At 43.0% G+C, this 20,839-nt stretch overlaps 1 protein-coding gene across 1 annotated transcript in view; it reads left to right on the top strand.

Annotated features, from left to right (window-relative positions):
- The window catches only part of NEK5 (NIMA related kinase 5), a 76,820-nt gene extending 56,541 nt beyond the window's left edge, over positions 1-20,279 (top strand). The window contains exons 22-23 of the mRNA XM_079778565.1: positions 11,414-11,552; positions 19,689-20,279. Of these exons, the coding sequence (XP_079634691.1) occupies positions 11,414-11,552; positions 19,689-19,815 (266 nt within the window). The 3' untranslated portion in view covers positions 19,816-20,279. The remainder of the gene's footprint in view (positions 1-11,413; positions 11,553-19,688) is intronic.
- Positions 20,280-20,839: the final 560 nt, after the last annotated feature.

Genomic DNA, 20,839 nt, shown 5'->3' with positions numbered 1-20,839 from the left:
ATTATGCTCGTGTTTAATTTAAGGGAAACCAACCATCATTTTCTAAAGTTTGAGGTAATTCCCATCACAACGGGAATTTGCCCTCTATCAGGTATGCAGGTGTAAACTGTTAAAAGAGAAGTCATTGGGGGCAGGAAGGTATCAAACAAGCGGCCTCTGCACAGGTGGGACCTGGTGTTGCAGAGATGCAAGCCTGTGGCTGCAAGGAGGCATAGAAATGAACCAGATAGTAACCGAGGCTGGTAAATGCTCACAAAGTTAAAGACCAATCCAGAAATATATACAACACTAAGCATAATGCAAGTTACCTGATTATTCATGAAGAGTGGGTCTGCCAGCTTGTGAAACCCAAACTTCACAGTCTTTGTGAGATCTATGTGAAAACTGAGATCTTAAACACAAGATTTGAATGAGACAAGAAAAAGGGACACTGCAGGTGGGGAGGCCTTGCAGGGATACACAGGCCTGTGTTGGAGAGTGAGAGAACCTGTTTGACTAAAATCTAGGAGTTGGCATTATGGCTTTTCCCAGTTGACATACTGCTGTTTGAAACTGAAGAGAAGAAAGAGTAGCGCTTTCAAACTACAAACTGCATTTTAATTATCTGCTTATCTACTCCCTTCCCACATGGCCTGGGATAAAGTGTTATCTCTAAGGATAAGGCTGGAGGTGGCCAGAGGAAGTATTGAGCAGACCAGGCTTGGCCTGCAGACCAAAGGCTCGGGCTCAGGCCAGTGGAGGGATGCTTCCCACTTTTCATGGCACTGAGATGGAGACCTACGTGGTGGCCATGATGTCTCTTCTTATGTTTCCCCCTATGATTCTTGGAGAGAATTCCAGAAAACTCTTCTTTTGATGTATCATGCCAAATTAATTAATGCATGACTTGTTATATTTTCCCATGGACAGTTTAACATTAGGCATACACAAGCAATTCATCTAACAAGTAGGATTAGAAATAGGAACTTGCTCCAAAGGTGGCAGTGCAAAATGCAGGGTTTTTTTGTTTGTTTGTTTGTTTTTTGTGTTTTTTTTGTAACCTGCTGACATCACCCCCACTCTGGCTCTGCTTTGCTCTTTCAGCCTCTAACTCTGTTGGCCTTCTCTCATCTTTCCTATCCACACAGGAATCCTGACTGCTTGTCCCTTGTCATCTTTTCTTCCTTCAGCTCACACTCGGCATCCCTGCCAGATAATCCTCCTAAAATGGATCACATCTCAACTTAAAACCCTACAATATATACCCCCTTACCTCAGGCTAGAATCCAGGCTCTGCAGACTCTGAGCACCTTAGATTATAAGGCCCCGCCCACAAAAGCCCCCCCCCCCCCCAATGCCAAAGCTACTAGCACGTCTCTGTTAGCAAATATTCCTCCCTCCTTTTGCCAAAACAATCTCTCATGTGAGATTGCACTCTGATGCAACCTTGTGCCCATTTCAGTCATTATGGTGTTTTTTTTCCTTTTTACAATCTATTTATTTATTTGTTACATACACGCCTAGAAAAATGGCTGGCAGGAAAAACAAACATGCTTCTCAGAGTGATGGGATTACTGAAATTTCTTTTCAGTCATTATATTTTATTTTAAGTTAAAAAAATTAAATTTATGTGTCATTTCGTTTTATTGCCAGTTACCCTTCCCTTCCTACTTTCCCATCAACCACCAGATAGGTCTGTGAAAGGGGTTTGGAATATAGTAGATTTTTTTTTTTTGGTAAATCTTTATTGTTGTGAGTATTACAGATGTCCCTTTTTTTCTCCCCTTTGTCCCCCTCCACCTGGTTCTCGCCCTGCCCCAGGCCTTCACCACTCTATTGTTTGTGTCCATAGGTAAAATCTTTGGTTAATCTCTTCCCGCTTGCCCTGCCCCATTTCCTTTGAGGTTCCTCAGTCTGTTCCATGCTTCCATGCCTCTGATTCTATTTTATTTACTAGTTTATTTTGTTCATTAGATTTCACGTTTGTTTATTTTGATTTTTAGATTCAATTGTTGATAGATATGTATTTATTGCTATTTTATTATTCATATTTTTTATTCTTTCTCCTCCTCCTCCTCCTCCTCTTCCTTCTTCTTCCTCTTCTTAAAGAACCTTCAACATTTCATGTAATACTGGTTTAGTGGTGATGATTCCTTTAGCTTTTTCTTGTCTGTGAAGTTCTTTATCTGGCCCTCAATTCTAATGGGAGCTTTTCTGAGTAGAGTAATCTTGGTGGTAGGTCCTTGTTATTCATCACTGAATATTTCTTGCCACTCCCTTCTGGCCTGCAAACTTTCTGTTGTGAAAGCAGCTGACAGTCATATGGGCGCTCTCTTTAAGGTAACTAACTGCTTTTCTCTTGCTTTTCAAGATTGTCTCTTTGTCTTTAACCTTTGGCATTTTAATTATGATGTGTCTTGGTGTGGGCCTCTTTGGGTTCCTCTTGTTTAGGACTGTACTCTCTATTTCTTTCACCAGGTAGGAGAAATTATCAGTCATTATTTCTTCACATAGATTTTCTAGTTCTTGCTCTGTCTCTTCTCCTTCTAGCACCCCCATAATTTGATACCCTTGAAGTTGTTCCAGAGGCTCCTTACACTAGCTTCATATTTTTGGATTCTTTTTTCTTTTTGCTCTTCGGATTGGGTGTTTTTTGCTTCCTCATATTCCAAATAGTTGATTTGATTCTCAGAATCCTCTACTCTACTGCTGAATCTCTATTAATTATTCTTTATTTCAGTTAGTGTATGCTTAATTTCTGACTGGTCCTTTTCATGTCTTTGACATTCTCACTAAGATCCTTGAGTAACCTTCTAAGCATGGCTTTGAACTCTGTATCCAGTAGTTTTCTTGCTTCCGTTTCTTTCATTTGTGACATGTTTCTTTGTCTCCACATTTTGGCTGCTTCCCTGTGTTTGTTTCTATGTAATAGGTAGAGCTGCTATGTCTCCTGGAATTGGTAGAGTGGCCTTGTACAGTAGGTATCCTGTAGGGCCCAGTGGCTCAGCCTCCCCAGTCACCTGATCTGGGCTGTAGGTGCATCCCTGTGTGGGATGTGTGCACAGTCTTGTTGTAGTTAAGCCTTGATTACTGTTGGCATCACTGTGAGAAATTGACCTCCAGGCCAATTGGTTGTGAGGACCAGCTTCAACTACAGCAGAAGAGCTGCTGTATAAGAGACACCCCAATGGAGCAGGACTTTGCTTCAGTGGGCTTTGGTGCTCACTGAGTCTGCCTCTTGAGTGTGTCACTTGTGGATGGATAGAATTGTAATCTGGTATGGTCTGAAGCTGTCCACCAGGTGCACTGGCTCTAGGGCCTCCAGGGAGGTGCAAAATCAGCCACTGCTGGGGCCACCTGGCAGGAGCTACAGAGAGGTATGCAGATGGCTGCTATTTGGTGTTTATATTGGGTTTGGAGGTGCCCAGATGAGGCTCAGCTGTGAAGTAAGGCAGGCTGGTGCTAGTGCCGGGTCTCGGGCCTTTTATTGATAGTTTGGGGCACACTGACACCAGTTGCAACTCGTTTGAGAGATTATAGCCAAGTGAAGCCAGAGCCAGGACAGGCCATTCTTATGGAAAGGCTACTGCAAACAGCTTGGGTGGGACTGAAAATTGGATGGGGCGGGGTCTCACGGAATCACCAGGGGAGAGCAAACAGTGTGAATCAGGCTGGATACTCAGATATGGCTGCCAGTCAGCTTTGCAACAGGGGAGTTCCCAGCACAGGAACAATGACCCCTGCGAACACCCCTGTCTGGGAGAAAGCCTTCCCCGAGTTCCTGCCCCCAGACCAGACAATCCAGTTCTTCCCAGTATGTGTCTGGGACCCCAAAGCCTCCTGGGAGTCTGGTACTCATGCGCTGGCCCTTTCAATGGAACACCTGGATCTCCAGCTGCCTGTGTCACTCGGCCAAAATCCCCGTTGGTTTTACAGTCTGTAGTTGCAGGGACTTCTCTTCCCAACTCTGGAACCCTGGGCTGGGGATATGGTGTGGGACTAGGACCTCTGCTCCTCACAGGAGGCCTCTGCAGAGATGATCTCCCTCCTGATGAACAAAATGGCACATGTGGGTGTCAGGCCAGCCTGTTCCATGCCTCCACCCCTCCTCCCAGTTGCAATGTGCTTTCTTCTTTTCTTCTCTAGTTGTAGGACTTCCATTCAGCCAGCTTTCATGTGGTTTTGAATGATGGTTGTTCAGTATTTTAGTTATAATTTTGATATGGTTGTGGGAGGTGGCGAGTACAGGCATTTACCTATGTCACCATCTTGGTTTTTCTAGTAGATTCTTAATAAGTATTTTTTGAATGAATGAGTGAAAGAACCTGCAACTTGATTAATATGCTTCTCTTTAATCCAAAGAATTCTAGTAAGTCCTTAAGTTTGTCGACTGTCTTCTGTTAGCTGCCTCTAACAATTTCACATTAATTAGTCTCACACTGAAATATTTGTTAAGTGCATGAAATATTGACACTTCATTATTATATTTATCAATTAACTCCAGGTCATAAAAAGATGAAGTAGTAATTATTTTGAACTTTTTGTGATTGCTATGGCCTGTATCTCAATGAAACTACTGCTTGTGTACCACTGTTTTAGGTGGCTGAGTAAGTATCTGGGCATGTTTTTCTTTCAGTCCTCTAGGTTTGGTGCCCCTGCTTAATATTCCAGAAGACATTAATTCTCTGATTATATAAATAAAGATCACTTTAATTTCTTGTTTAATACCTTTTTTTCTCACTAGACTTGTGAGAGCTTTATCTTACTCACCACCCCACTTCGCCTCTCCACCCCTAGTGTCTGATATAGTGCCTGGGACTTAGTAGGTAACCATAGTGAATGAGCACACAGCCATAGAACACTTTTAGTGTATTACTTCATTTATTTATTTATTTATTTATTTATTTATTTATTTATTTATTTATTTATTTATGTTAAGGCATGTGATTGCCAATATTAGTATTACTATCAAGTTGGGTAGGGAAATTATGGTGGAAGGTAAATAGGTAGAAAAAATATAACGTGCAAGTGTTAACTAAAAGAAAAATTCATTTAAGGCAAATAGCATAAATGTAGATAAAGAACAAGTTTTCAGCCCTAGCTGGTTTGGGTTAGTAGATGGAGCGTCAGTCTGCAGACTGAAGGGTCCTAGGTTCGATTCTGATCAAGGGCACATGCCTAGGTTGCAGGCTTGATTCCCAGTAGGGGGCATGCAGGAGGCTGCCGAATGATGGTTCTTTCTCATCATTGATGTTTCTATCTCTCTCTCCCTCTGCCTTCCTCTCTGAAATTAATAAAAATATATTTAAGAACAACTTTTCATAATTAAATAAGTGTCAATACATCAGAAAAATAATGATCTTAAATTTGTATATACCTATTAGCACAATGTCAAACATATAAAGCAAAAATTGATAGATCTAATAAAAATAGACGAATCCATCTCTTAGTGGATAAATGTAACATACCTTTCTCATTAGTGATTGAACAGACAAAACGTTTTAGGATATAGAAGATTTAAAAAAAATTGTATAGATTGATTGATTTTAGAGAGAGATATATATAGAGAAACATCGATTCGTACCACTTTTGTTGTTGTTGTTGTTCCATTTATTTATGCATTCATTCTTGTATGTGCCCTAACTAGGAATCAAACCCGTAATATTGGTGTATCAGGAAGATGCTCTAACCAACCTAGCTACCCAGCCAGGGCAGTATGTAGAAGATTTGAACAACAGAATTAATGATAGACATATTTAGAACATTACTGTGGCAGAAAATACACATGTAACATTTACCAGTATTTTTCAAAGTTGGGCCATAAAACCTTATATCAATAAATTTTTACCTCATTTAATACTCAGGCCACATTCTATTTTCTCAAAAATGTTTTTTACATCTGATAGTCCGAAGCAGTATCTTCTCAAGAGACAATATTTCATGTGAGTAACATTTTACTTAAGTCTCTTTTAAATTAGCACACTCTCCCTCCCCACCCTTTTGCTCATGACAGTGATTTGTATTGGTAGATAGTATGATGTAGGAACTAACTTTAATTTTTTATCCAAATTGCCAACTTTCCAAAAAAAGTTGACTAATTATTTTCATATTGGCTCAAAATTCATTTTACTTTATCCTTATATATTCTTGGATCCATTCCTAGGTTATTTCTTCTTTATTGATACATAAATATAATTGCCTACACCCATATCATTGTTTGGTTTTTCTTTTAGAATTTTTTTACTATGATAGTATAAATTTCCTCGGTCAAAATGTTTCAAGGGTATATTGTGCTAATGAAGAGGAAACAAAGCAAAAAATGTAAACACTTGCATTTTCATTTGGAATACTTAAAGGTTTATTTTTACATCAGATTCTATCTGCAGTATATTGTCGGGCAGCATTGAATAATGGTTAATAATGGGTTCTATATCTAGACAGATCTGGTATAATTTCTGGCTCTGATACTTCCAATAAGATAACCAATCTTTCTTCATTGTCCTCCTTTGTAAAATCAGAATTAAGATGGTACCAACTTCAAAGGATATTGTTTGTAAAGTGTCTAGCAAATTGCCTGTCTGAGTAGGTGCTTAATAAGTTACAGCTTTTAAAATAGTGGCCAAGAATACTGGTTCTGATGCAGGTTCCAACTAATTACCATGTGATCTTAGGTCAGTCATTTAACCCTTCTGTGCCTCAGTTTCCTTAAATTCACCAATTCTGAGATGCACATTCATCCTCTTTTTCCTTTTAATGTTTCTGATATTGGGATACAGCATTCAGTCCATGGTGTTTTATAGTTATTGTAGGCCAGGCAATAGTTCTGACATATTATTGTCTGGACTTCAGTGAACATTAAAACTTGTACAATGGGTATCAGTGGGTAGCAAGTTGCTTTCATGGAGACTAACATGAAACACTCGTTTGACCCTTAGGAACCAGATGGTGTGGAGTGCACGAAGAGGGGGGAGGGGTGATAGATGTAGTAGATTACAAAAATAAGCATAATCCATCATTCTTCCCTGTATCCATGGTGTTTGTAATAGGACTTTGCAGCTCCTCCATCATTAACTGTTTCCCCCCTCTTCCTTTGAATCTCAACTGGCCTTGTGCTTTTCTTCGGTAAGTAGAATGCAATGGAAGTGGTGGTGCACCAAGTCTAAGTATTCAAGGAACTTCTGTTCTTTCCTTCTGGAAGCCTGTCTAGCTCTCAACTAGCTTGGGTTGGGAGACCATGTAGAACAGAGGAACAAGCCATCTACGTGAGGCCATACTAGACTGGCCAGCCTCCAGCTGACCTCACAAGTGACTGAAGATGCTGAATGGGCCCAGCTGATACCAGAAGAGCCAACTAGTTGAACCCAGCCCACGTTGCCTAACTGCAGAATTGTAACCTAAATATAAACCACTAAGTTATATAGTGGTTTATTATTCTGCAACCACCAGATCAACCTGGAACTCTATGCTTCCGACATCTACCTGCCCATGTCTACTACTTTGACCATGAAGATGTGGCTTTAACTAATGTAGACATACTTAACAAAATTCCCAAAGTTGTAGTTAAAAGTAGTCTAGTTCTACAAGATTTTAAAGCCAGTTAAAAACCAGCACTTTCAATTTTTGTGAATTCCTTTAGTTTTTTGGGTGGATTTTTAAAAAGAAAATCTGTCTCAATAATGCTCTTGATTGCAACAAGGTTGAAATTAGATAGAAAAACAAAACAAAACAGACATCAATGACAAGAATATGAAAAGATGCTTAACATCACTAATTATCAGGGAATTTTAAGTCAAAACCACAAACTGATATTAACTCACACCCATTCAGATGGCTGCTATCAAAACCATCTATAATAATAAAAGCATAATATGCTAATTAGACCGGATGTCCTTCTGGATGTTATTCCAGATGACCTTCCAGATGAAGCCGGGGCTGCAAGGGAAGCCCAGGTCCCGGGTGCCTGCCGGCGGCCTGAGGGAAGCCCGGGTCCCGGGTGCTGGAGGGAAGCCCGGGTCCCGGGTGCCAGAGGGAAGCCGGTGCCGGCAGCTGGGGGAAGGAAGGCCTACTCTTGCACGAATTTCGTGCATCGGGCCTCTAGTAATATAATAATTATTGACAAGGATGTAGAATAATAGGAACCTTATGTACATACTGTTGGTGAAACTGTAAAATAGTACAGCCGTATAGTCTTCGCCAAGAGGTGCTGGAGTTTCCTGCTTCAACAGTGCTTGGTATTCTTCCTCCATCCCAGCCAGCCACTCATATCCAGCCTCCTCACAGTGCTCTGTGATGTCGCAAGAGCCCCAGGCCCCTGTTCCAGTGCTCTCAGCTGCCACCTCTGCTGCTGCCTCTCCTCAGCCAGGCGTCCCCCTCACAGGTGCACCAGAACTACCACCAGGATCAAGAGGCCTCCAGCAACCACCAGTTCAACCTCGAACTCTATGCTTCCTACATCTACCTGCCCATGTCTTACTACTTTGACTGTGAATATGTGGCTTTAAAGAACTTTGTCAAATATTTTCTTTACCAATCTCATGAGAAGGGGGAACATGCTGAAAAACTGATGAAGCTGCAGATCCAAAGAGGTGGTGGAATCTTCCTTCAGGATATCAAGAAACCAAACCATGAAGACTGGGAGAATGGGCTAAATGCAATGGAATGTGCATTACACTTGGAAAAAGTGTGAATTAGTTACTACTGGAATTTCACAAACTGGCCACTGTCAAAAACGACCCCTATTTGTATGACTTCAGTGAGACTCATTACCTGAATGGGGAGGTGAAAACCAACTTGTGCAAGATGCCTTCTCCCCCACCCCAGTTTGGCATAGCCCAGTACCTCTTTGACAAGCACACCCTGGGAGACAGTGATGGGAGTTAAGCCTTAGGCTGATTTCCCACGGCCACGGGGGTGACTTACGTGGTCACCAAAGCAGTACCTGCATGTTGGAGTTACCTTTACATTTGCTATGAGTTGTACCAACTCATCCACTTACATTCTTTCATTTGTACCTTCCCTTCAAATAAGGTAATTTGGTACCCCTCCAAAAAAAAATAAATAAAATAAAATAAAATAAAACAAAACTAAAATAAAATAGTGCAGCCATTATAGAAAATAGTATGGAGGTTCCTAAAAAATAATAAATAAAATAGAACTACCAGATGATCCAGCAATTCTTCTTTGGGGTATATATCCAAAAATTTTGAAAACAAGACCTCAAAGAGATATTTTTGCACACCCATGTTCATTGTAGCATTATTCATAATAACCAAGATGTGAAGCAATCTAAATGGATACATGGTTAAAGAAAATGTGGTGTATATGTACAGTAGAATGTTATTCAGCTTAAAAAAATTCATCATATGCTACAACATGGATGAAACGTGAGGAAACTAAGAGAAATAAGTTAATCACAAAAAGACAAATACTGCATGATCCCACTTATATGAGGTATCTGAAATAGTCAAATTCATGGGAACAGAAAGTAGAATGGTGGTTTCCAAGGGCTGAAGGGAGGGAGAAATGGGGACTTGTACAATGGGAATAAAGTGTTAGTCATGCAATATGGTACAATATGCCTATATTTAACTAGAGGCCCGGTGCATGAAATTCATGCACGAGGGGGGGGGTCCCCTCAGCCCAGCCTGCACCCTCTCCAATCTGGGACCCCAGGATCAGGCCTAAACCAGCAGTCAGACATCCCTCTCACAATCTGGGACCACTGGCTCCTAATTGCTCACCTGCCTGCCTGCCTGATCGCCCTAACTTCCACCCCCTGCTGGCCTAGTCACCCCTAAGTGCCCCCCCTGCTGGCCTAGTCGCCCCTAACTGCCCCCCACCAGTCTGGTTGCCCCTAACTGCCCCCCCCTGCAGGCCTAGCTGCCCCCAACTACCCCTCCCACCAGCCTGGTCGCCCCTAACTGCCCCCGGCCGGCCTGGTCGCCCCTTACTGCCCCCCCTGATGGCCTGGTCACCCCCAACTGTCCCCCGCTGCCAGCCTGGTCACCCCTCACTGCCCCCCTCTGCTGGCCTGGTTGCCTCTCTGCCCCCCCTCCCCCGCTGGCCTGGTCACCCCCAACTGCCCCCCTGCGGGCCTGGTCTCCCCACATAGCCAGCTGTTCGGTCGTTTGGTCGCCCCTCACTAACCCCCCTGCCAGCCTGGTTGCCCCACGCAGCCTGCTGCTCAGTCATTTGGTCGCCCCTCACTAACCCCCCTGCCGGCCTGGTCACCCCACACAGCCTGTTCGGTCGTCCATTCATTGGTTGCGATGGTCGCTTAGGCTTTTATTATTATAGATAACACTAGACTGTTAACTTAAAAATTGAGTGGGTAAATTTATGTTATTTTTTTACCATTAAAAAACACAAATATCAGCCCTAATCGGTTTGGCTCAGTGGATAGAGCATAGGCCTGTGGACTCAAGGGCATGTACCTTGATTGCGGGCACATACCCAGTAGGGAGTGTGCAGGAGGCAGCTGATCGATGTTTCTCTCTCATAGATGTTTCTAACTCTCTATCCCTTTCCCTCTCCCTTCCTCTCTGTAAAAAATCAATTAAATATATTTAAAAAAATTCTTTGTCTCATTGTTTTATTATGGTCTCTTTGAATCAGGATCCAAAAAAGTTTAACTGATATGTAAAAGAATAAATAATTCAGAGGAGTAAGACTCTGAATGTGAAGAATTTTAGTTATACAGTATCCAATTTGTTTTACTTATATTTTCCTTTTTATGAGTATAAAAAGTAATATAAGATAAAAAATATATGCTTAGAAAGTACTAAAAGAGGTCTTAAGGGTAAGAAAACATTGTGTCGTTTTATTGGCAACATTTTCCTTACTATTGGTGTATAAAAATACATCTTACAGAGTTGTTGAGGAGATGCTGCATTGCCATAAGGAAACAAAATATTGTACTAGTCTGATCATTTTTCCAAGAGAAAAAAAATTACATTTAAAATAACAACAATAAATCATCCCCTCCACCAAAAAAGATAAAGTTGTGTGTGTGTTGTGTTTTGAGTTTTCTTTGCAGACATTAACGATTAAAGCTAACAATGAGCTGAAGACTAATTTTCTAGAAACCGTGAAGAATAGGGTGGTCCAATAATGTTGGCAATTCTTAAGTTATTACAACACATGATTAAAACATATCTTTATACAATCAAAGCATCTACTCCCAAAGTGGGGAGTATTTTCTCTTTATTACTGATCCTTTTCCCTCTCACTTTTTCTGGTCTTATTGTGGTGCCTACTAGCTTCAGTACAATGCTGAAAATAGTTGGGGTGTCAGTTGTCATCACTGTCTTATTTGTTTTAAAACCTCTAAAAGGTTTTAACATTATGTTTGATGTTCATTATATGGCTTTTGGTACATACCCCTCTTCAGGTGTATTGACTGGATGCTTTAATCTCCCTGTCATTTCTTTAACAGTGGGAACATTACAACAATGGCTTCCTAAAGAAAATGAAGGGAAGGTGGAGATGGCCTCTGGCATTGAAGTAGATGAGGGACAACCAGAACCAAGATCTGATGATGATGATGATGATGATGATGATGATGATGATGATACGTAAGTAGGTCATATCCAGATGCCTAAATGAAAGTAGAAAGTGGGAATACTGTTGTAGATACATAGAAGATAGCCTCAGAAACCTAGCTAAGGAGACCAGGCTTTACTATATATATGTGGGTTTGTTTGTGGGCTCTATTTGTTTCCAATGGCATTGTTCCCTATCTCTAGATCAAGTTCTGTCTTAATTACTGTGGCTTTATCAGACCTTTTGATATCTGGTAGGACTAGTCTCACCTTGTAGTCTCCACATCTTTTCCTTTAAACTTACCTTAGCTATTGTTGCCCTTTACTCAACATATACATCTTTGCATTCTCTTGTAAAGTGTCATGAAAAACTTTGTTGGGATTCTGATAAGAATGACATTACATTTGTTAATTTATGGGAATTAACATCTTTATGATTATAGATCTTAGCACCCATGAATATAGTATAGCTCTCCATCTGTTATGTCTCTTTTTTTTTAAATTTTTTTTATTAAGGAATTATATGTGTACATATCTTACCATTGTCCCCCCCCCCGTTATGTCTTTTTAAAGATATTCTTCAGTATTTTTGTATTTTCTTCATTGTTCAGGTGCCACTTAATTTTTGTCGTTGTTGCCATTATTAATGGGGTAATTTTTCTCCTGTGTTTTCAATTTGGCTAATGCTAGTGTATACACTACTATTGATGTTGTATGCTGTAACTTTACTGAACTCGCTTATTCTAAAATTTGGAGTTCTTTTAATTTTTAAAACTGTATTATAATTTACCTCTTTGTTGTTGTTGTGAATCATCACCCAATGATATTTTTTCCCATTGATTTTTAGAGAGAGTGGAAGGGAGAGGGAGAGACAGAGAGAAACATCGATGTGAGAGAGACACATCAATTGGTTACCTCCCGCAGGCACCCCAACCAGGGCCGGGGAACCTGCAAACAAGGTACATGCCCTTGACTGGAATCGAACCCAGCACCCTTCAGTCCAAGGGCTGATGCTTTATCCACTGAGCCAAACCAGCTAGGGCATAATTTACTTTTAAAATATGCAAAATATTCATGTGGTTCCAAATTCAAAAGGTAAACTCTTTTCATAGTCTGCCTGCTGTCTCTACCTCTGCAACACAATTCCTCTTCCCAGAGTCACTAACCTAATCTTCTGTGCCTACTTCTCCTGAGTAATTCTATTAAAATGTAAGTGAATATGTATCTTATATATATATGTGTGTATTCTTTTTCTTTTTATATATACACAGTTTCATAGTGTACATATTATTGTGAAACTTCCTCTTTTTTCCTTAACAGTGTATCTTGAATATATATATTTTAAATCCCCAGAACAGCAAAGTATCAGGTCAAGAGTATGTATAATTGAAATTGGATATTGTCAAATTGCCCTTCACAGAGGCTACACCGATGAGTACTTCCACCAACATATGGAAGTGCCTGTTTCCCCACACATTTTCTTGCTCTGTGTGTTACCAAATTTATGGATCATTACACCATTAATAGGTAATAAAATGACATTTCAGGTTAGTTTTAATTAGCTTTCCTTTTATGAATGAGGTTGTCTTCACATATGCTCAATACCCATCTTTAGTTCTTCCTGTGGACACAATTTATTAAATGGCCTTAACCACTTAAAAATTTTAGGCTATTAACATTGTACTGATTTGTAGAACTTTTTGTATTTTAGAGATATTAGCCTTTTATCTGTTAAATGATTAAAAATGTTTCCTCCAATTTTTTGTTTGCCTTTTGATTTTATTTAGTGGCTTGTGCCATGTAGGAATTTTATGATTTATTTTTCTATTTAGTTAAATATTTTATTCATCTTAAATTTTACTCATATGATACTGTAAAATGTGGCTCCAACTTACTTTTTTCCAAATAAGTCCTTACTATTCTAACATCATTTACTGAAAATCTTTATTTTTGCTACCATCTTGAAATGCCACTTTGATGATCTACTACATTTATATATGTATTTGTATCCAATTTCTAGTCTCTGTAGTCTAATTATTATATTATAAACATATTGTTTATACTATAGATGATAATTTTTGGGTCTGATCCCCCTAAACACTTTCATTTTTCAGAATTTTCTTGCCTAGTCTATATAAACTTTTTCTCAGCCTGAATCCTACTGTAGAATTTTGGAATCCAATAGCCTCTTTTTATTTAGCACTATATCTGTCCCTTTTGGTCCAGCCTGGTGTGTATATATATATATATATGTATATATATATATATATATATATATATATACACATATATACATATATATACATATATACATATATACAAATATACACACACACACCATATATATATCCCATATATATATATATACACACACACATACATATATATGTATATATACATACATATATATATACACACACATATACACTAATAAAAGAGAAACATGCAAATTACCATCGCTACGCTACCAGCCAATCAGAGTGAGTATGCAAATTAACCTGAAAACATGGTGGCAGCCCCCCCCCCCCCCCCCCCCGCCCCGCTGCTCCAGGCCAGTGGGGGTTGGAGAAGTCGGGCTCCAGTGCCTGAGGGAGACAGAGAAACCGGGCCCCAGCGCCTGAGGCTGGCTGCAGCCCAGGAGATGAAGAAGCCGCCTGCCCCATGATCCCAGGCTGCAGCCAGCTGGAGAAGTCGCCCACACTGCATCCCAGGGAAGACGGAGAAGCCGCCTGCCTGCGGTCCAGGCACCAGCACCTGCGGCTGGCTACAGCCTGGTAGACGGAGAAGCCGCTCACCCTGCAGTCCCGGGCACCAGTACCTGCAGCTGGCTGTGGCCCGGGAGATGGAGAAGCCGCCCACCCCGCGGTCCTGGGTGCCAGCACTTGCAGCTGCAGCCCAGGCGAAGCCACCTGCCCACCATCCCCTGTGGCTGCAGCCGGCCTGGGCACCTATGGCTGACCAGAGGGAGGGAAGTCCAGATCCCGGGTGCCTGTGGTCGGCCGGAGGAAGGAATCCTCGGTCCTGGATGTGGGGCCGAGCAGAGGTGGTTAGGGGCAATCAAGCCAGCAGGGGAGCAGTTAGGGACAATCAGGCTGGCAGGCAGAAGTTAGGGGCAATCAGGCAGGCAGGCGAGCGGTTAGGAGCCAGCAGTTCTGGATTGTGAGAGGGATGTCTGACTGCCAGTTATCCCCTGAGGGGTCCCAGATTGGAGAGGGTGCAGGCCGGGCTGAGGGATACCCTTCCCACTTCCCTGCCCCCCCTCCCCCCCCGTGCATGAATTTCATGCACTGGGACACTAGTATAATATATATATTAGAGGCGCAGTGCATGAATTTGTGCATGGGTGGGGTCTGGCCAGCCTGGTCAGGGGGAGGGGGACATGGGTGGTTGGCTGGCCTGCTGCTGGCCAAACTCCTGGTCAAGGGGACAATATGCATATTAGCCTTTTATTATATAGGATATACATTGAGTGGCCAGATTATTATGCATTCAGAGATCATAATAATCTGGCCACTCAGTGTGTGTGTGTGTGTGTGTGTGTGTGTGTGTGTGTGTGTGTGTGTATTTTTAGAAATCTTGTGAGTCTCTACAAATCTTACTGGGATTCACTTCATTAGACAAAGGCCAGACCCACATTCATTTTGAGATAAGCCATCCTCAATCTTGGGCTTTTGCTTAGACTACTGAATGACAACACCCTTAATCTTCCTAGAAACTCTACCATTTGAGAACAGTTTTAAAGAGAATAATTTTGAGATTCATCCTTGTTGTTGTATATTTCAAGAGCTCATTCTTTTTATTGCTAAACTAGAGGCCTGCTGCACGAAATTCATGCACTCAGACAGGGAGGTCCCTCAGCCTGGACTGCACCCTCTCGCAGTCCGGGAGCCCTCAGGAAATGTCCAACTGATGGCTTAGGCTTGCTCCCCATAGGAAGTGGGCATAAGCCATCAGTTGGACATCCTTAGCATTGCTGCGGATGCGGGAGATGCTCCCACCACCGCTACTGTGCTAGCCAGCCATGAGCCCGGCTTCTGGCTGAGCGGCACACCCCTGTGGGAGTACACTGACCACCAGGGGACAGCTCCTGCATTGAGCATCTGCCCCCTGGTGGTCAGTGCGTGTCATAGTGACCGGTCATTCTGCTGTTTGGTAGATTTGCATATTAGCCTTTTATTATATAGGATTAGGGGCCCGGTGCACGAAATTCGTGCACTGGGGAGGGGTCCCTCAGTCCAGCCTGCCACCTCTCACATACTGGGAGCCCTCAGGGGATGTCCTACAGATGGCTTAAGCCCGCACCCCATTGGGAGCGGACCTAAGCCACAGTCTGGCCTCCCTTTGCTTGAGGCAACTGGGCTGATCAGGGGAAGGCACCAGCCCCATCACCCCGCTGCTGCCAAGGTATTTTTATCAACACAAACTCCAGTCCCTTCACCATGAAAAAATGTCAACTTTCTTTAAGCATTTTCAAGATGTGTCTTTCATAGGATATGACATTTCTTTTTTTATTTTTTTTTTATCCTCACCTGAGGATATGTTTCCATTGATATTTTCCCCTTCCCTCCAATCCCAAGCTCAGCCCCTTCCCAAGCCAAAAGCTTCCTCCCCAGGTTTAGGCTTGGGAAGGGGTTCCCCCCAGCACCTCCTCAAGCTTAAAGCCTCCACCCCAGGTTTAGGCTTGGGCAGGACCCCCCCCCCCCCCACCACCTCACCTCTGATCGCAGGCTCGGCCGCTTCCCAAGCCTAAAGCCTCCACCCAGGCTTTAGGCTTGGGAAGGGGTTCCCCCCTATACCTCCAATTGTAGGCTTGGCCCCTTCCTAAGCCTAAAGCCTAAAGCCTATGCCCCAGGTTTAGGCTTGGGAAGGTGACCCCTGTCCCTCCAATGGCAGGCTCAGCCCCTTCCCACACCTAAAGCCTCCTCCCCAGGTTTAGGCTTGGGAAGGGGCCCCCTGCCCCTCCGATGGCAGGCTCGGCCCCTTCCTAAACCTAAAGCCTCCACCTGATGGCCGGCTGGGAGTGACCTGGGTGCTGAGGAGGTTCCCTGGACCCAGGTATGTATGCAAATTAACTGCCATCTTGGTTGGGTTAATTTGCATACTCACTCTGATTGGCTGTGGGCATAGCGAAGGTATGGTCAATTTACATCTTTCTCTATTATTAGGTAAGATAATGTCTTATTATGGGCAAGGCCTCTAATTCAATTTTTTTTTTAGGTAGTTAAAGGGAGGGGCAGAATTTTCACTTGAGCCTGAAGCTAAAATTGCCCTTAGCTCAAAAATCTGCATACCATTGAGACACATCTTGGTGAGGCTCATTCTGAACCCCCACACTGTTCTGTTATGTGTATAAGTATTGGGAACCATCTTATCTCTTTAATGAAAGGAACCTTTTGTTATGTTACAATGACTAACTTTATCTCATGAGTTGTGTTTTGGCTTCAAGCCTGTATCCAGTATTCATGCAGCAACTTCAGTTCTTCTGTTCAGTATTTACCTGGCATATCTTTCATTTTATTTTCTCTAAATCTTTCTAGATTTTTATGTATTAGATAGGAATAGCCCATGGACACAGACAATAGTCTGGCGAAGGCCTGGAAGGGGGGGGTGCAGGGTGGAGGAGATCAATGGGGGAAAAAACAAACAAACTAAAACAAAGGGACATCTGTAATACTTTTAACAATAAATATACATTTTAAATAAAGGAAAATATCTTAGTTGAAAAGAGTTTTATGTAAAATAATATAAGTAATTGCTCTACATTGTACTTTATATTCTCAACTTCTCTCAAAGAGACATTAGTTGACCCTATGTTCACTTAATATTAACTGACCCTATGTTCACTGACTGTAGGACTGACTTCTGCCACGCTGACCCAGCACTGACTGCCACAGGGGCTGCAATCAGACCCTGCTTTTCTTTCCAGGCCTGATCACAGCCCCCTCAGCAGTCAGTGCTGGGTCACTGAGGCGCCCGCAGCATGGCAGTCAGTATTGGGTTGCCAGGATTTCCGCCATGCTGACCCAGCACTGACTGCCCTGCTTTTCTCTTCGGGCTTGATCACAGCCCCCTTGGCAGTCAGTGCTGGGTTGATGAGGCGCCTGCAGCGTGGCAGTCAGTGCTGGGTAGCCATGGTGACCCAGAACTGACTGCAGGACTGACTTCTGGTGTTTGATCAAGCCTTCAGTCGTTTTGGACATTATGGACCCTGGTTCTTTATATATATACTAGAAGCCTGGTGCACGAAATTCGTGCACGGCGGGGGGTTGTCCCTCAGCCCAGCCTGTACCCTCTCCAATCTGGGACTCCTAGAGGGATGTCCGACTGCCCGTTTAGGCCCGATCCTGGTGGGATCGGGCCTAAACGGGCAGTCGGACATCCCTCTCACAATCCAGGACTGCTGGCTCCCAACTGCTTGCCTGCCTGCCTTCCTGATTGCCCCTAACTGCTTCTGCCTGCCAGCCTGATCACCCCCTAACCACTCCGCTGCCAGCCTGGTTGATGCTTAACTGCTCCCCTGCCAGCCTGTTTGCCCCCAACTTCCCTCCTCTGCCAGCCTGGTCACCCCTAACTGCCCTCTCCTGCAGGGTTGATCACCTCCAACTGCCCTCCCTTGCAAGCCTGGTCCCTCTCAACTGCCCTCCCTTGCAGGCCGGGTGCCTCCCAACTGCCCTCTCCTGCTGGCCATCTTGTGGTGGCCATCTTGTGTCCACATGGGGGCAGGATCTTTGACCACATGGGGGCAGCTATATTGTGTGTTGCAGTGATGATCAATCTGCACATTACTCTTTTATTAGATAGGATAGAGGCCTGGTGCACGAGTGGGGGCCAGCTGGTTTGCCCTGAAGGGTGTCACAGATAAGGGTGGGTGTTCCCTTGGGGTGTGGGGTGGCCTGAGCGAGGGGCCTGTGGTGGTTTGCAGGCCGGCCATGCCTCCTGGCAACCCAAGGGGAGGCCCTGGTATCTGGAATTCATTTTCCTTCTACAATTGAAACTTTGTAGCCTGGGGCGGCAGCCATTTCTGTGGCAGTTAATTCACCTTCTACAATTGAAACTTTGTAGCCTTAAGCGGGTGAGCCCGGCCAGGGTGTGCGAAAAGCTTTGCTTCCCCTGTTGCTGCCAGCAACCCTGGCCTGCTCTCTCAAGCTCCATTCTGCCGCCATTTGTTTGAATTTGTTTACCTTCTATAATTGAAACTTTGTAGCTTGAGTGGAGGCTTAGGCCTGCAACGGCTATGGAAAGCTTGGCTTGCTCTGTTACCTGGGAAACCTAGCTCTCTGTGGCTGTAGCCATCTTGGATTGGGGTTAATTTGCATACTCACCCTGATTGGCTGGTGGGCGTGGTTTGGCTGGTGGGCATGGCTTATGTAGTGTAGTGATGGTTAATTTGCATATTACCATTTTATTAGAGAGGATATACAGACAGATAGATAGATAGATAGATAGTAATCTATTGATGGATATACCACAATTGATTTATACATTCACCTGTTGATGGACATTTGGGTTGCTTCCAGTTTTATTTATTTATTTATTTTGTATATCCTCACCTGAGGATACTTTCCATTGATTTTTAGAGAGTGGAAGGGAGGAGGAGAGACCGAGAGAGACATGTCAGTGTGAGAGAGGCACATTGATTGGTTGCCTCCCAGGCATGCTCTGACCAGGGCAGGGGATCGAGCCTCCAACCAAGGTAATGCCCTTGACTGGAATCGAACCTGGGACCTTTCAGTCCAGGACTGATGCTCTATCCACTGAGACAAACCAGCTAGGGCTGCTTCCAGTTTTAGGCTATTATAAAGCTGTTAATCTAAGATGAAACAGAGTATGTGTGAAGTGCTCTAGGTCAGTGACTGGCATATATAGTAAAGGCTCAATATATGGCTTTTTTTTGGGGGGGTCTTCTTACTTTCCTTTTTACACATTAGATGGGTATTAATAAATATGATAAAAGTTGTTGAACACAAGTCCAGCTAAACAGAATAACATTCTCTTAACGTTGGTTATCTTTCTTAGAAAAATCTGACTGGTGTGATAAATAATTTATTATCTGGGTGAAAATGCAACTTGCTCAAGTAGGGGTGGAGTATGAGAAGGAAAGCTAATTTTCATATGTATTCTTCAATGTTTTGATATCATGAAGTTGATTTTTACTGTTTATTATTTCAGAAATTTTGAAGAATCTGAAGATGAATTGAGAAATGAAGTAGTAGAATCCCTGGGGAAACTCACTACTTCCAAAGAGGAGGGGAAAAAGAAGAGGTTTCCAGTTCCTCTGAGGACACTGAAAAGTTAGGAGAAATATGCAGAATTAAATGATGGTTTGGAGAATATTTCTACTCCATCTAATGATACCGAGGAACATCAACAACCAGTCAAAATATGCAAGTGTGATTATTGTACTTTTTCTTAAGCAGTTAGTATAAATTAACCAAAATATCTGTTTGGGTACAAGTCATAAATACTCATCTATAATAATAAAAGTGTAATAGGCTAATTAGACCAGACAGCTAAATGACCTTACAGATGTCCTTCCGGATGACCTTCTGGATGAAGCCGGGGCTTTGAGGGCAGAGGCAAGCCACCACAGCTGCGAGGGCAGAGCCCCTTGCACAAATTTTGTGCATCGGGTCTCTAGTTTATTATAAGGCTTTCCCAGTATTCCCAAGAATTTACTAATTTTTGTCTCTAAATATAAACAGCAGAATTTTTTGAGTGTAGAAACTAATATTTTTATTTTAAAATTTCTATTTAGAAATCTTGCAGATAATATATGTGGTAGGCAGAATAATGTGACTACCCCCTTCCCAAATGTGAATATATTATGTTAAATGCAAAAGGGAATTAAAGTTGCAGATGGAATTCAAGTTGCTAATCAGCTGACCTTAAAATAGGGAGGTTATCTTGGATTATCCAGGTGTGCCCAATCCTAAATAATAAAAGCCTAATATGTAAATTGTCCCCTCGGGCGGTTGTTCGACCAGGAGTTCGACCAGGAGACAGGTAGTTTGACCGCTCACTATGATGTGCGCTGACCACCAGGGGGCAGCATGGAACATGACAGGTGTCGGCAACATGGCGCTGGCAGCAGGTGGCAGTGGATGCGCTGCCAGCCTGATGGGCCCCGACAAGAGCAGTACCACGGCGGGATGGTGGAGCAGGTGAGCAGGTGGCGCCAAGCCAAGGCAGGTGCGAGTGGGGGCCCAGTGGCCCCGCAGACAGTGACTAGCAGTGGTGGCAGGGGGTGGGGCTGCCGTCCGGCTCCCAGGCTCTGAGGGAGCCGAGTGGAGGGCCTGGCCCCGACCCATTGCCCTGCAGAT

This window comes from Cnephaeus nilssonii (genome assembly GCF_951640355.1).
Source record: "Cnephaeus nilssonii genome assembly, chromosome: 8".
Classification (NCBI taxonomy): domain Eukaryota; kingdom Metazoa; phylum Chordata; class Mammalia; order Chiroptera; family Vespertilionidae; genus Cnephaeus; species Cnephaeus nilssonii.
This window is presented reverse-complemented; position numbering and strand designations above follow the sequence as displayed.